This window comes from Delphinus delphis, chromosome 4 (genome assembly GCF_949987515.2).
Source record: "Delphinus delphis chromosome 4, mDelDel1.2, whole genome shotgun sequence".
Classification (NCBI taxonomy): domain Eukaryota; kingdom Metazoa; phylum Chordata; class Mammalia; order Artiodactyla; family Delphinidae; genus Delphinus; species Delphinus delphis.
This window is the reverse complement of record NC_082686.1, coordinates 42,591,781-42,607,818: the sequence shown is the minus strand read 5'-3', so window position 1 is coordinate 42,607,818 and position 16,038 is coordinate 42,591,781. Positions and strand designations below refer to the sequence as shown.

General features: G+C 35.1%; 1 protein-coding gene across 3 annotated transcripts in view; it reads right to left on the bottom strand.

Moving 5' to 3' along the window:
- The window catches only part of NSUN3 (NOP2/Sun RNA methyltransferase 3), a 54,132-nt gene that overhangs the window by 12,329 nt on the left and 25,765 nt on the right, over positions 1 to 16,038 (bottom strand). The window contains exon 6 of one of the 3 annotated variants that reach the window (XM_060010501.2): positions 12,387 to 12,896. The exons of the other annotated variants lie outside the window; for them this stretch is intronic. Coding sequence (XP_059866484.1) covers positions 12,695 to 12,896 — 202 coding nt within the window. The 3' untranslated portion in view covers positions 12,387 to 12,694. Of the gene's footprint in view, positions 1 to 12,386; positions 12,897 to 16,038 lie in introns of those variants that run through there. 3 annotated transcript variants of the gene reach the window in all.

Sequence of the window (16,038 nt, the reverse complement as noted above, 5' to 3'; positions counted from 1 at the left end):
AAGTAAGTATGATTCTTTCTCATTACAGTTGTACAAAAGTACATAGAAGCCTCATCACTTACAAACAGTATGTTCCTGGCTTGATGCAAATTTAAATTAATTTCTATAATGTTGCCAACGTTGGCTGATTCTTCTGCTCTGTCTTCATCCCAACACTCATAATTTATCTTTCTAAAATTAGGTTGGTATAACTTAACTGGGCACATTAATTTCTTAACAAGGAAACTGTGTGTGGCAACACAAAGGCTTTTTTACAAATTGGGTTAATCTCAACGTCCTAGGGCAAAATGTGAAGAGATTCCTATCAAATGGTTGTTGCTGTTTTGCTGCTAATGATTGCTGTTTAAATACCATTTTTGCCCTTTTGCTTGTAGTAGTTATAGATTTCAAAAAATACCATAATTTTGTATTCAAAGATCAAGGAAAACAGGTAATATGGAAAAAAAAAAAACAAACTCACTCCCAGAGTTCATATAGCCAAGACTTTTCTATACTGAGAATTATTTTATTCCATAGTGTCTAGGATAAATCATTTGCTTCCATAACCAGTTACATATATTTTGAAATAGCCCATAAGAACCAAGTAATTATTATATTAATTAATTAATTTGGATAGGTTTCATCCAAGTCATGAAAAGAAGCATTTTTAAAAGGCTTTTTAAAAATGGTCCTTTTTTTGAGGACAGTAGACAGTAGGGTGTGAGAAAGGTTGTGTTGCTTCAGGAGAGAAATTATGACAATCAGAACAGAAGATAGATACTGTTTACTAGGTCTTAACAAGCCAAGTAAGAAATTTTAAATTCTGGAGGGGTAAAAACATTTAAAAGTTAGACTTGGGGCTTCCCTGGTGGCGCAATGGTTGAGAGTCCGCCTGTCGATGCAGGGGACACGGGTTCATGCCCCGGTCGGGGAGGATCCCACATGCCACGAAGCAACTAGGCCCATGAGCCATGGCCGCTGAGCCTGCGCGTCTGGAGCCTGTGCTCCGCAACGGGAGAAGCCACAACAGTGAGAGGCCCACGTACCGCAGGAAAAAAAAAAAAAGTTAGACTTGAATAATACTAATAAACTGGCAAAGTTGTGGTACTGACCATATAAAAACATGTCAGGATTAGATAAAGAAAACAAAAAGTGCTGGATCTGGGATCTGGTAGAAGGCAAAAGGTTGCTCTATGCTTGTGTAAATTTCTGTGTCATGTAGTTTGTTTGTTTTTTAATAAGAGGAGGTAAAACTAAACAACTAACTAAGCAACATCCATTTTGGCATAATGGTATCCTCTGCTAACCTTTTCCAAATGAGCTGTGTACCTTGGCTTCTCAAGGACTACATGTTTCACAGCTTAACAAGATCCTGAATAATGGGATATTTTTCACTTGTGCTATAACACTAACTATATTGCATGAAATTACAAGTTGAATTAAGATGGGCATTCTTTACTACTGAATTATAACTGATGGCAGAGAGATGGTCAGCAGTGATTTCTAATCATACTTATCAGTATAAGGCAGAAAAAGATGTTATGACTAACTACAGTAGATGAAGAAAAGTATTATTTTGATCAGATTAGGTGGAAGGCTAACCTAATACTTTAAACTGAAATGGCAACTAGTAGACATTATCTTGGGTTTTATATATTATTCAACACACAATGTCCATCTATAATGCAGAGCTGGGGGAAGTACTTCTAAAGGAAGCAGAGTTGCCACATAATACACTCCCCCTAACACTTCCCTGAAACACATATATTCCCCTCAGAAGCCTCCCACCTAAGAGCTGATCAGGCTTAACCCTACTTGAAGTATGAAATAAGATTCTATCTCACAATAGCACTGCAGGAAGTAAAGCTGATCTTGATTAACAATATAGGATAAAATAAGAGTGGGAAATGCTTTTACCACAGCACCCCTAACAGGAAAAGAATGATGGCCTTCTTGCCACAGAATGTACACCAGATACCCTGTTGCTTTACGGCAGATACGAGCTGTACAAATTTTTCCAAATCTTTGTCTTTCAGTGTATTACGGAATAGGCTGAAATGCGTTCTGCACTTAAACCACCTAGCTAATGAAGCAGCTCAAAATAAAACATATTCTAAAAAAGAAAACATTAAACAGAATATAATGTTAAATTAAATTTTCCCCATTTACAAATAGAAAACCTTAATTGATTTTTGGCGGTTCACAGAGTAGACCTGAATGGCACTTCAGATGTACTATCTCTTACATGCCATCGTGAAATCCAAAAAGCTCTGCAAACTACAGCTTTTTTCTTAAGTTTGTGTCAGATTCATCTGGCCTCAACATTTGACCTAAATTGATGTAAGGCTATTTATCGTCAAGACTGAGCCCACGTGGTAAAACTACTCGAACGTTTTGCTGAAAACATATTAAAGTTTGATTACAGGGTGCTGCCCCAGATCCTACTGAGGGAAGTGGGTGATGTGATATAACAAATACATACTATATCACCTTAAAAAAAAGCAGAATTCTGAGCAGAATCCATCAGTATTTTCTTATTCTAATATACAGTAAGAAAAACAGCTGGATTGTTTTGTGTTCTTTCAATACACTAAGGGTTCTTCCCCATTACCCCCTCCCAAAAGTGTTTTGTATGTTTGTATTTTTTAAAGAACACTTTATATAATCAATAATGAAGGCTTTTTTTTTTCAGAAGTCCATTTTGTCATTTTTTTAAGTGCTTTTCATTGAATTTCTCTATCCTTTAAAGATCTTCGAGAAAAACAGAGAATCAAGCCCCAAGAGCCATTTATAATACTGGCTTAGAAACAAGGTAAGAACACGCTGCTTTCCCAGGAAAAAAACGGGAAACCACCTTTACACTTCCAGACTAGTTCACACAGCCTTCCAACTACCAACAAATAACGTATAATGACCAAGGAAAAAAAAGAAAAACAATTACCTGATTTTAACAACTTGAAGAAAAATAAGTATTGCCTTAATGAAAACAGAAGCTTCAATGACCTTTAAAAACTAAAAACAAACAAACAAAACAAAACAAAAAAACCCTCGAAAACATCTTGGAACCCTGACAGTCATCAAAGTTCCAAAGGGAGGGTATTTCAAACCTAATCAAAATTGAAAACATGATGCAGGGTGTCCTCTTTTCCTCCGGCAAATCTGAGTCTTAGAGAATGCTATTTTTACAAATAGCTACTAAAGCAACCCTAATACATTTTAAAAATATAAATTCCATTTTCTGGTCTATTCTTCTGGTCTTCGATTAGAAATTTGGCATTCTGTTGGAAGGGTCATTGTTAATTAGATCGCTAAATTTAAGTGTTTTTTGCATTAAAAAAAACTGAGCCCAAACTGCGTAAGAAAACAATCAGCACAGCAATACTGCCATCTTTTGACCAAAGCAAGAAAAGTGATTTTCTCCCCTTACATGAATTCCTACGACTTACCATTAAGGGACAAGCATCGTCTTTTTATGTCTTCCAGTGACATGTTCGAAGTTACAGGCACAGCCTCTACCACAACTTCTGGTGCAGAAGTAAAACAATCACAGATGTCTGTATTCTTGAAAAATTCATATTACAGGTAAACACTACTGTGAATAATATACTTATTCCTCATCTTTCTTCATGTCCCTTCTGTGTCACCATTAAAGCATCAAGGCAACATCAACCATTCTTTCAGATGTAAATATGGGGAAGTAATCAAGTGAAATAGACTGAAAAATCACTTCATTGACACAATATTAGCAAGCTTGTACCCTTCATCTTAGAAACTCTAGCATTAAACATTTTTTTAAACCAAGTAAGAATAGAGTAATTTTTAAAACTTAAAACGAGCATAGGAGCATCAATCCTGCAATTGGCCCCTTGTAGCCATTTAATATTCAAGTAATGTTTCAGAAATTCTCTAAAGGGCTACTTTATAAGGTTATTTGCAACTTACATTAAAAAGTTATCTAATTAATAACATGAAAAATATATGAAAACTACTTGTGGTCTTTGTATCTTACTGCCCGAATGACAAAAACTAAATCCAAAACTGAAAAAGGTGAAATGCTTCCAGAGGACATTGCACACACATATTTCTCCATGAGGAAATTCTTTTTCTTTAGGACAGAATATTCCTGAATTAATGGGAATGTGGATTTGGTCCAAAAATCAAATGAGATGCTGATTCCTATGTTAACCTAGTGAGGAACAGGTCACCAGCCTAATTAATAACGCTGCCTTATGTTTATTTGGTGCTTAACTTAAAGAGCACTTCACAGATGGAGTCTTAATAAAACCTTATGAGGTATACAAGGTAAATAGTCCGACCCAATTTATCAAATGGAGGGTCACAAAGACTCAGTGACTTGCCTGAAGTTACACAGCTAATTAATGCACCTTAATCTAATACCAGGAAAATGACTGCAAGCTTTATCACTGCTGTATATACCCTGAAGCAAATTATTACGATTGCTAAAATAAGTATGGAATCTGGGGCAATAAGAAAGAGGATGCTACATGCATACATTTTATCATCCCAACTGTCCCAAATACTCATTGAAGGTAAAGAATAACTATAGCTCTTTAGGCACTTTTAATAAAAAGGAACTAAGAATTAGTAGGTCTGAAGCTATGACTTGAGAATCTTGGCTACCTGCTCATTTTATAGAGCATGCAACCTTTACCTATTAAAGTGCTATTGCACTGAATTTATGATGAGGTAAATGAAAGCAAATACCTCATGCTGAGACATAATTTGAAACTCTTCATCTCAGATTGACATCAAAATCATAATTTTAAAGAATTTTAACAAATTAGATGCAATGGTTAGAAACTCAAAGGCAGTTACTCCATTAAAATTTCAAATAATTTGGAATAATTTGTAGTTATTCCAAACAATCTGGTAAATTCCTTTAAACAAATTTTGTTTCCACAACTCTAAATGATATATTAAAATATCTGTTTTCCTCAGAAGCTTACTGATAAAATGAGTACAAAGCTAGCCTAAGTTAAGAGGTTTATTTTTGCATTCATCTCACCATACTATTTGATTCTGTCATTCATCCTCAACTTCGAGAAACCTTCTCTCACTTTGTCTTCCTGGACACTACTCTTTCTTTGTTCATCTCCTACTTCTCTGAGGTTCCCTTTTAGCCGCCTTATCTACCTTTCCTCTTCTTCCTATCCCTTAAATATCAGTCTGCCCTATAATTTTATCCTTGGTTTATCTTTTTTCCTAAAGTTAGATGTTTTACATATGTTATCTCATTCAATCTTTCAATTAAGTTATTATTCTCACTTTGCAGATGAGGTAACTAAGGCAAGAGTGTTAAGCAACGTGTATGAGGCCACTCAGTAAGTGTCCAAACCAGGATTCAAATCCGTGCAGTAGAGTTCTACAGTTTTCCTTGACACCTTCCTTTTCTTCCCACTCCAGAACCAATCAACCACCAAATCCTATTAATTCTCCATTGAAAATATCTTGCAAATCTGACCACATATCTGTATTCCTCTCCCATTCACTCAGTTAAGGCCTTTGTCATCTACTTCTTGATTACTGTGAAATCTTTCAAATTGGTTCTCTTGCTAAAGGATTTTCTTATTAATTTTCTTGGCATACTCCGGTGTTATCTGATCAAGGGATTTCCAGCTTGTGACAGACACTTCTAATTGTTCAATATCTGTTCTCACTTCCTTCTATAGTAATGGAATTTTTAACTGGGTACAGCTAAGGCTAATTTCCTAAACTGCCTTTCACTAAAGGTAGTCATATGTCTAAGTCTGACCCATAAGAAGTGAGTGGAAGTAATGTGAGGTGTGCTCTTTTGCTCTTTCTTACTACTTGCAATGCAGATTAAACAGTAAGAGTTGGAATTGTCACTCTGGACCATAGGACCATAAGGTAGAAGATAGACAGGGTCTGGATCCCTGATGATTCTCTGTCCCATCTCTCTAGATGCTTAGTAAGTTCTAATGCTTACATAAATTATTTTTCAGTTTCTTTTTGACCAGGAGAACTTTTATTCATCTTTCCAGACTCACTTCAAAGCTCACTTAGTCTCTGAAACCTTCACTGATTCCCCATGGAATTCCTCCCTCTTCTGTTTTTCCCAAGCAATATATTTCCAGCTCCTTGAAAACAGGGTTTATGCTATATTCATTTTGTATTTTTTATATATAGCACAACTGGAAAGTATCTTCTCAAAATACATTTTTTTAAAATAAATGAATGAATAAATGTTACCTTAATCAAGAGGTGGGTCAAAAAGAGAACTTTTCAGTGTAAAACAAAGGAATATATTGAATTGCAACTAACACTCAAAAATTTCTGAGTAGGGAACAGCTCAAGCAACCTACAACTCTTACAATATAGAACAGATAGAAATAATAGAGGACAGAGGCTTCATTTAGGAAAAAGAATAATAATAAAGCTTTTGCCAACAAGTAATTTATAAAAATGAGAAAAAAAGATTTTTCCTCTTGCCAACAATAAACTCCTACAGAAAGTAATCTGTTAATGAAGGTTACTGCTTAGCAATTGTGCTCTCATTTCTCACTGAGTGGAAAAGTTTGGTACCTTTTAGTAAGTTAACTTGACTCTACAGAAACCATGGTCACTATTTTAAAATTGAGATATGTGGTATCAAAAATGCAGTTAAGACATATTTAAAAACAAATATTATCCCTGACACTGCCTTTCTAGTGACATAAGGGAAATTAACAAAGGAGGTTGTGGGGTTGCGGGGGGGCAGGACAGGAAGTCTGATTTAAAAGGAAGGAAAGGGAGACGCAAGAGGGAAGAGATATGGGAACATATGTATATGTACAACTGATTCACTTTGTTATAAAGCAGAAACTAACACACCATTGTAAAGCAATTATACTCCAATAAAGATGTTAAATATATATATATATATATTAGCCTAATTTGATGTACCAATAGAAATATTTTGAATACTACAAAATTTAACAAATGGTAAAACTATAACTTTAACCAACTGTTATGAGCTCCATAAAGCTTTTATCTCTAAGTTGTTCCCTTTTTGTCTGCCCCCAACCCTAAAAGTTTAATTCCACAACATTTCATATCTTTTCTTCCTTTAACCATTTTGGGGAGTTCTGTTTCACTTACTTTTTCTTACCATTTCATATATTTTCTCCCACATTTCATTGTTGGCTTCCAGCATTCCTTTCCAATTTTCTATTTTTGTTCCTTTTCAGCAATTCCCATTTCTTTCATTTTCCCACTGCCTGTTTCTCATCATATCACTCTGTTTGTATCGGTTTACTACTTCTGCTGGCAAACAGCAGCCTGGGCAAGAAATCAAATAAAAAAATCCCTACCACTATTATGTTCTACAACCAAAGAAAACATTAAGGTGAAAAGTTGAAGTTCATGTACAATTTATCAAATAAATGGAGATGCAAAATTAAGTTTCAGGTACTTTAAGCATCTAAAACACAGATATTTCTAGGTGGATAGTTACCCAGTGCTATCATCAGTTTTAAAAGCATAATTTTGCAACCCTTGAGGGTAATCTTCACTATGCTCACAGTAAGTAATCAAATTTCTAGATATCAAACTGTTTATTATCAAAGAAGTTCTGTAAATTCAAGATAAAGAAACATGACCAAGCTTGCTATTTTCAGAAACACCATATCCAGTAGCTATTCCTTTGTCAGCCTAAGAAACAAAACTATGCTGATAATTACCTTCTCCCTACTGGCAGCAAGTTTTACCTTGAAGAAGAGATATTTTTTATGTAATACCGGTAGAGCAGAGCAATGACACTAGACACTCCTGAAATAGATTATAAATGACAAGTTTTAACATATTTATTATCAGTTTCTACTTGTACAAGATGTACAAGTTTAGCACATCTTCCCAACAGTTAATTACCTCATTTAGATGCTATGGGAGGGTGGGTTAAGAATTAAAAGCTCTCTGCTAAGACTGAACGTGAGGAATCCAGTTTTGTGTTGCTTAAATTAGAGAAGAGTGACAATAGACGACTTTAGGCCTGCCAAACTTTAAGACAGGGTCTTTGATCTACTATCAGATATAGTCTCTTCACTCATACAAAGAAAAAGAATTAAAAAGCGTTCAACAAAACCACCAGAATTGACTTGATTTTGGCCCACGGCAGATGTGTTTATGAATGAATAGAGATTGTTTATCACTGGTTTAAAAGAGTTTTTCAGACTTTTATTTTAATATTTTTTTTTTAGTAACAAGAAACTTCTTCAAATAAAATCCTATAGGTTTAACCAGATGGAAATATCATGGCTCTACTTGGATTTGCTGTGGTGAACTAAGAGGCTCTCCTGGTCATGGCTCCCTCTTCCCTCAGGATGGCTTCAAAAACAGTGCTACAGAACCCCTATATATTTACCGACTAGAGTTTGAAAACCACTGTCCTCTAAATGATTCTTTGCAGGAAAACAACAGCTATCTCCTACTAAAGAATGATATCATTTGACTCCTGCAGTGGCCAGGTTATAAAAGAATTAAAAGCCCATAAAGTTTACTAAAGGCATTTTAGTGACTCCATTTAGGTCAATAGCATGGCAAGTTCAGATACCTGTAGCAACTGTCAGAATGAGGCCAAGTGACAGGAAAACCCTTCTCATGGGAGAAAAAAGAGTCACAGGGACTCCTGATGGATAGGCTGGTTTAATCTTGCTTTTTCAGCCTTAGGTCAAATCCTTTGGATTGTAAAAATTATTGTTCCCAGCAGAAAGAAGATTCAGAAGATTCAGGGGAGGCGAAAATAACATAGATCACCAAGCGACAATCAGGAATACTCAAATGACAAAGAAGCACTTCCTCCCGAGTCAAAAATAGCCAGGTCATCCTCTGCCATGCTTCCCAGTCACTATTTAGAAATCTTGAAAACAAAGTTCAACATTTTTAAAATAGAAAAATTTATGTGCTCCCATTTTTCAAATACTTATTATATATACTTATATATACTTATTATTAAACTTATCTGCTCAGTTTCATTTTGCTTGATATCCATTAGAGGCTTTTCAAGTTATCAAGAAAAAATAATTTAAATTCTTGTTAACAATGATATTTTACAAACTGAATCAACTGTGATAAGTTAATGAAATGCTTAAGTATCACTTTATTTTGAACACCTTTGTGTCCTAACATTTACCTACTGATAATCATTACTCACCTTGAAAATTTCAACAACTTCCTAATTAGCTTTCCTTTCTCTGTTTGCACCCTTGTATCCATCCTCTATATGGATGGAATTAACAAATCTTCCTAATATAAATGTAATCATGTCACTCCCTTATTAAAAATATTTAAACACCTCCCCACTATATACTTAACAATTATGTTAAGTTAAAGAATAAGCTATTCAACTTAATATTCAAAAGCACAGACAATTAAAACAAATAGAAGCAGTACTGTCTAGCTCAAGACTAAGTAGGGAGAATAGAGCCCCACTTTTTAGTAGCCAAAATAGGGTGGCCCCTAAGAGTTCTAAAGTTAGTAGGAAAACCACTAACAAAACAAAATTTGTATGCTACTAATAACATGGCCTTCAAATATATAAAATGAAACTCGACAGAACTACAAGGAGAAAAGTACAAATCCAAATCATACACACCTCATTCAATAATTAACTGAAAAACCAGGTTTTTTTAAGTAATACCATAGAGGATCTGAATAACAAATGACCTGAATGAACATTTAGAACACTGTACTAATAAGGAAATAAAAAATTCACATTCTTCTCAAAGCAACATAAAATATTTACAAACACTGACCTAATATGTGGCTATAAAGCAAGTCAAAATAAATTTCAGAGGGTTGATATAGCATATGTTTCCTGATCATAATAAAAAATAAGAACATAATAAGAAAGATAACCAGAAAATCCCCATACGTTTAGAAATAGAAAACAGGGCTTCCCTGGTGGCGCAGTGGTTGAGAGTCCGCCTGCCGATGCAGGGGACACGGGTTCATGCCCCAGTCTGGGAGGATCCCACATGCTGCGGAGCGGCTGGGCCCGTGAGCCATGGTTGCTGAGCCTGCGCATCCGGAGCCTGTGCTCCAACAACGGGAGAGGTCGCAACAGTGAGAGGCCCGTGTACCGCAAAAAAAAAAAAAGAAAAAAGAAATAGAAAACAAACTTACAATAAAAAAGATGAACAATGTTTTGAATACCATATCTTGATAAAAAGTTGACAAACCTCAGGAAAGATTGATTAACAAAAATAAAAAGAAGACATTATAAATCCTACAAATATTAAAAAGATAACAAGGAGATACTGTGCACGACTCTATGGCAACAAGTTTGTAGACTTCGATGAAAGGGGAAAATTACTAAAAACACAAACAAACAAACAAAATCCCTCCAAACTCATGGAACTAATTCAAGGAGAAAGAGAAAACTTAAGAGTCTTGTAACCATTAAAAAAAACCATATCGATGGTCAAAATTCATCCCACAAAGAAAACTCCAGGACTAGATGGCTTCAACTGCAGTTCTATCAAACATATAAGGAAAAAAAAAATAATTGCAATGTTACATAAACTATTCCAGAGTATATAAAGGAGAGCCCACTCCTCAATTCATTTTATGAGGCTAGTATAACCTTGATTCTAAACTCTAATAATATTTCAAGAATGAAAAATGATAGGCCAGTCTTACTTACGAACACAAACGGAAAAATCCTAAGCAAAATATTATCATACAGATTCTAGAAAAATTACATATTTCTATATATTACATAAGTATGAAAGTTTTGTTGAAAATCCAAAAGAATCTATAGACAAATTTTTAGACAATAAATTTACCAATATCATGAAATCATGGAAAATGTCTAAACTCTCCAAATTGATAGGCTTAATGTAATTCCAATCAAAATTTCAACAAGTTTTTCAGGGAACCTGACAAGCTGATTCTAAAATATATATGGAATCTATATGGAAATACAAAAGACCCCAAATAGCCAAAGCAATCTTGAGAAAGAAGAATGGAGCTGGAGGAATCAGGCTCCCTGACTTCTCAGACTATACTACAAAGCTACAGTAATCAAAACAGTATGGTACTGGCACAAAAACAGAAAGATAGATCAATGGAACAGGATAGAAAGCCCAGAGATAAACCCACATACCTATGGTCACATAATCTATGACAAAGAAGGCAAGAATATACAATGGAGAAAAGACAGTCTCTTTAATAAGTTGTGCTGGGAAAACTAGACAGCTACATGTAAAAGAATGAAATTAGAACACTCCCTAACACAATACACAAAAATAAACTCAAAATGAATTAAAGACCTAAATGTAAGGCCAGACACTATAAAACTCTTAGAGGAAAACATAGGCAGAACACTCCTTGACATAAATCACAGCAAGATCTTTTTTTGATCCACCTCCCAGAGTAATGAAAATAAAAACAAAAATAAACAAATAGGATCTAATTAAACTTAAAAGATTTTGCATGGCAAATGAAACCATAAACCAAAAGGACAACCTTCAGAATGGGAGAAAATATTTGCAAATGAAGCAACCAAAAAGGGATTAATCTCCAAAATATACAAACAGCTCATGCACCTCAATGTCAAAAAAACAAATAACCCAATCAAAAAATGGGCAGAAGATCTAAATAGACATTTCTCCAAAGAAGACATACAAATGGCCAAAAGCACATGAAAACATGCTCAACATCACTAATTATTAGAGAAATGCAAATCAAAACTATAATGAGGCATCACCTCACACCAGTCAGAATGGCCATATCATCAAAAAATCTACAAACAATAAATGCTGAAGTGGGTGTGGAGAAAAGGGAACCCTCCTACACTGTTGGTGGGAATGTAAATTGGCACAGACACTATGGAGAACAGTATGGAGGTTCCTTAAAAAACTAAAAATAGAACTACCATATGACCCAGCAATCCCACTCCTGGGCATATACCCAGAGAAAACCATAATTCGAAAAGATACATGCACCCCAATGTTCACTGCAGCACCATTTACAATAGCCAGTATATGGAAGCAATGTAAATGTCCATCATCAGAGGAATGGATAAGAAGATGTCATACATATATACAATGGAATATTACTCAGTCATAAAAAAGAATGAAATAATGCCATTTTCAGTAACATGTATGGACCTAGAGGTTGTCATACTGAACGAAGTAAGTCAGACACAGAAAGACAAATATATGATATCGCTTATAATGTGGCATCTAAAAAAAAAAAGGGTACAAATGAATTTATTTACAAAACAGAAATAGAGCCACCACGGATGTAGAAAACAAATTTATTGTTACTAGGGGATAAGGTGGGGAGGGATAAATTGGGAGACTGGGATTGACATATACACACTACTATATATAAAATAGATAACTAAGAAGAACCTGCTGTATAGCACAGGGAAGTCTACTCAATACTCTGTAATGGCCTATATGGGAAAAGAATCTTAAAAAAAAAAGGATATATGTAAATAAATAAATAAAATATATATAGAAATGCAAAGGGCTCAAAAATAGGCAAGATGCTCTTAACAAAACAGAATGAAACAAAAAAAACAAGGGAAGATTTGTACCTATTTATTATGATGCTAATATTGGGTTGGCCAAAAAGTTCCTTTGGTTTTCAAGTAAAAATAAAAGACACATCTTTCATTTTCACCAAGAACTTTATTGAACAACATATTCACCGTTTTGTTCCACTACCTTCTGCCATTTTTTAGGCAACTTCATAATTCCATCTTCCCAAACTTTTTATCTTTTTGGGCAAAGAACTGTTCCAGGTGCCTTTTACAGTCTTCCAGGGAATTGAAATTTTTTCCATTGAGAGAATTTTGTAAAGATCTAAATAAATGGAGATCCGAAGGTGCAATGTCTGGTGAATATGGCAGACGAGTCAGAGCTTCCCAGTCAAGCTGTAACAGTTTTTGCCTGGTCATCAAAGAAACATGCAGTCTTGCGTTATCCTGACGGAAGATTATGCATTTTCTGTTGACTAATTCCAGATGCTTTTCATCAAGTGCTGCTTTCAGTTGGCCTAACTGGGAGCAGCACTTGGAATTAATCGTTTGGTTTTCCGGAAGGAGCTCATAATAGAGGACTCTCTTCCAATCCCACCATATATACAACATCACCTTCTTCAGATGAAGACCAGCCTTTGGTGTGGTTGGTGGTGGTTCATTTTGCTTGCCCCACAATCTCTTCCGTTCCACATCATTGTACAGTATCCACTTTTCATCGCCCGTCACAATTTGTTTTAAAAACAGAATGTTTTCATTATGTTTCAGTAGTAGGGAATCACGTGAGGAAATACGGTCAAGGTTCTTTTCACTTAACTTACATGGAACCCAAACCTCAAAGCAATTAACATAACCAAGCTGGTATAAATGATTTTCAACGCTTGATTTGGATATTTTGAGTATGTTGGTTGTCTCCCACATGGTATAAGGGTGATTGTTCTCAATTATGTCTCAATTTGATCGCTATCTACTTCAACTGGTCTACCAGACCATGGAGCATCATCCAGCGAGAAATCTCCAGCACGAAACTTCACAAACCACTTTTGACACATTCGATCAGCCACAGCACCTTCTCCATACACTGCACAAATCTTTTTTTTGCATTTCAGTTGCGTTTTTACCTTTCTTGAAATAATAAAGTATAATATGCTGAAAATGTTGCTTTTTTTCTTCTTCAATATTAAAATGGCTACACAAAAAATTCACCAATTTTTATAAGTTATTTTTAAATGCACTGTGATATGACAGCTGTCACAATACAATCTAACAAAATTGTTTCGAATGAACTTAAGGACAACTAAGCGCTACTAGAGCTTTCTTACAGAAAAAACCGAACTCTTTGCCCAACCCAATACTATGGTATTTAAGTTAATGTAGCACTGGCTCAAGGATCAATAAAGCAATTAAGCAGAATGAAGTCAGACCCATGCTAATGTGGACATTTGATTTATGACAGAGGTCACAGTCAGAGTACTAGAAAAAGGACAGACTTCTTAAATAGGACACAAAGACAGCATTAATCATAAAGAAAAATATAGGTATAATAACTTACATAAAAAGTAATAACCTATCTTTGTGAAAAACAAACACAAACAAACAAAAACCACCAAAAAGAGTAAAAGGGCAAGCCACAATATGGGAGAAGGTATTTGTACTATAATGTCAGAAACTGTGAAGGGGCTGATATTTCATCTTGCCTGCAAGCTTTTTAGTTAGCCCACCAGTTTCATGGATGTTGACAGAAGACATGAGACTCCTGAATCAGAAATGATGGACAGTTAAGTACTCACAACAATAACTGTAGCTAAGTCAAACAAGGTTTGAATTTGCCCTGTTTACCACTGGTGCCTGGTGGTACTCAATAAATACTTACAGAAAGAATAAATGGTTAAAGGAAAACAATCACCATCCTTGCCTCAAGTTTCTATAAAGGAGGAGATTCCTCCTACCCTACCCACAAAGTAGCAGTAGGCAGTTTGCTGGAGTGAACAATTCAAGAGTCTCTCTACCTATGTACTTGAGCCTCTTCAAATAAGGAGAGAAGTAGCAGCTAATGCAGTCAATGAATGGCATTTATTATTATTATTTTTATTAGTGGATAGAGCCAAAATGGAAAAAACTCACTATTCATGAGCATCACAACCTCTCTTGTTCTCTTGGACCTGCCTGAGCTCTGTCACATTGGATCCTATCCCTTCATCTTCTTTTTTTTTTTAAGATTATAGCCAAGAATTTTTATTCTATTTATACAGGACTTTCTCATATCAAGAAATTCTTAATACTTTCCCTTCATCCTCTTAATCATGTTTCCATGCAGAGTCTAAAAGGGGAAGAGCTATTACTTTCTAACAGTTGGCTGGATGAGTTGATTGAGTTCCAAGACTTAGATGTGGGACTGGAATAAGAGCCTTGCACTTGCTACTCAGGTCCAAATCATGTTCCTCAATTTAGTTTCATCAGAGACGGCTGGCTTGGGTATAGGGATGAGCCTACAAAAGGACTGGACTGTCAAATCAGATTCTCATGAACCAGAGATCTTACCTACTGTCTAGCTTTACTAAAATAATTTCAAGTATATAAGCAATCAACTGGCACAAAAGCAGCAGGAACATCCAATGTGGCTTCCGAAGTGTTGCTTCTAGCTCAGAATATTTTCTAGCTCAGAATAACAGATGATTTCTATAAGCAAAGTTGACAAGTCGCCTCACACAATGGGGAACATTTAGGTTATATCACATCTCTAATATACCTTAGGGAGCTGAGGTATATTGGAAGACATTCTCCATTCTCCAGGAAGACATGTCTCATAAATCTACAGATTCTAGGCTGTGTTTACCACAGGCGATCCTAACCAGTGACACTCTGCTGAAAGTATGCCATGAGTAAGAGTTCTCCTCTTAGCAAAATTCATTAGTCTATTTACCAATAGGAGGTCAGTTGTCAACATGTTTAACTGGGTCACCTACCTTCTTTCTTTCTGTGGGAGTGTCTCCCTGGAAATCAAAAGAGAAATGGATCACAGGCCAGCTGCTAACTCCTTCCCCAAAGAGTTGTCAAGCTCTTGCCTGGATCATTAAAAAAGCTGATGTTTTAATCCCCATTAGGATATGTTTTTATAACTATTTCTTGCATTAATGAGATTCCATCATTAGAAAGAGCAGTCTTTGATACTCTTAACTACCTGAATAAATGAATAAGTGACTTAAGATAATGTAGCCATTTGAAAAGTATGTTTTCAAAGACTATTTAATAATTAAAATGTTCCTAATAAATTAAATGGAAAAATATATCAAATTATTTATCACTATGATTTCCATTATTGTAAATACTATATTCAGTCAAAGGAAATAAGTCCAAATAATAATAGTTTCTTTCAATGGATGGCTTATTTTCTTCTTTATATTTCTTTGTATATTCCAAATGCTTCATGCGACTAGATTACTTTCATGATTAGGAAAAATTATTAGAAAAATACCTTCAGTTAAAATATTTATCTATTGCTTATTTTGTAAAATATATCTTCTTACTCCCACACCCCATCTTTAACCTGAGCG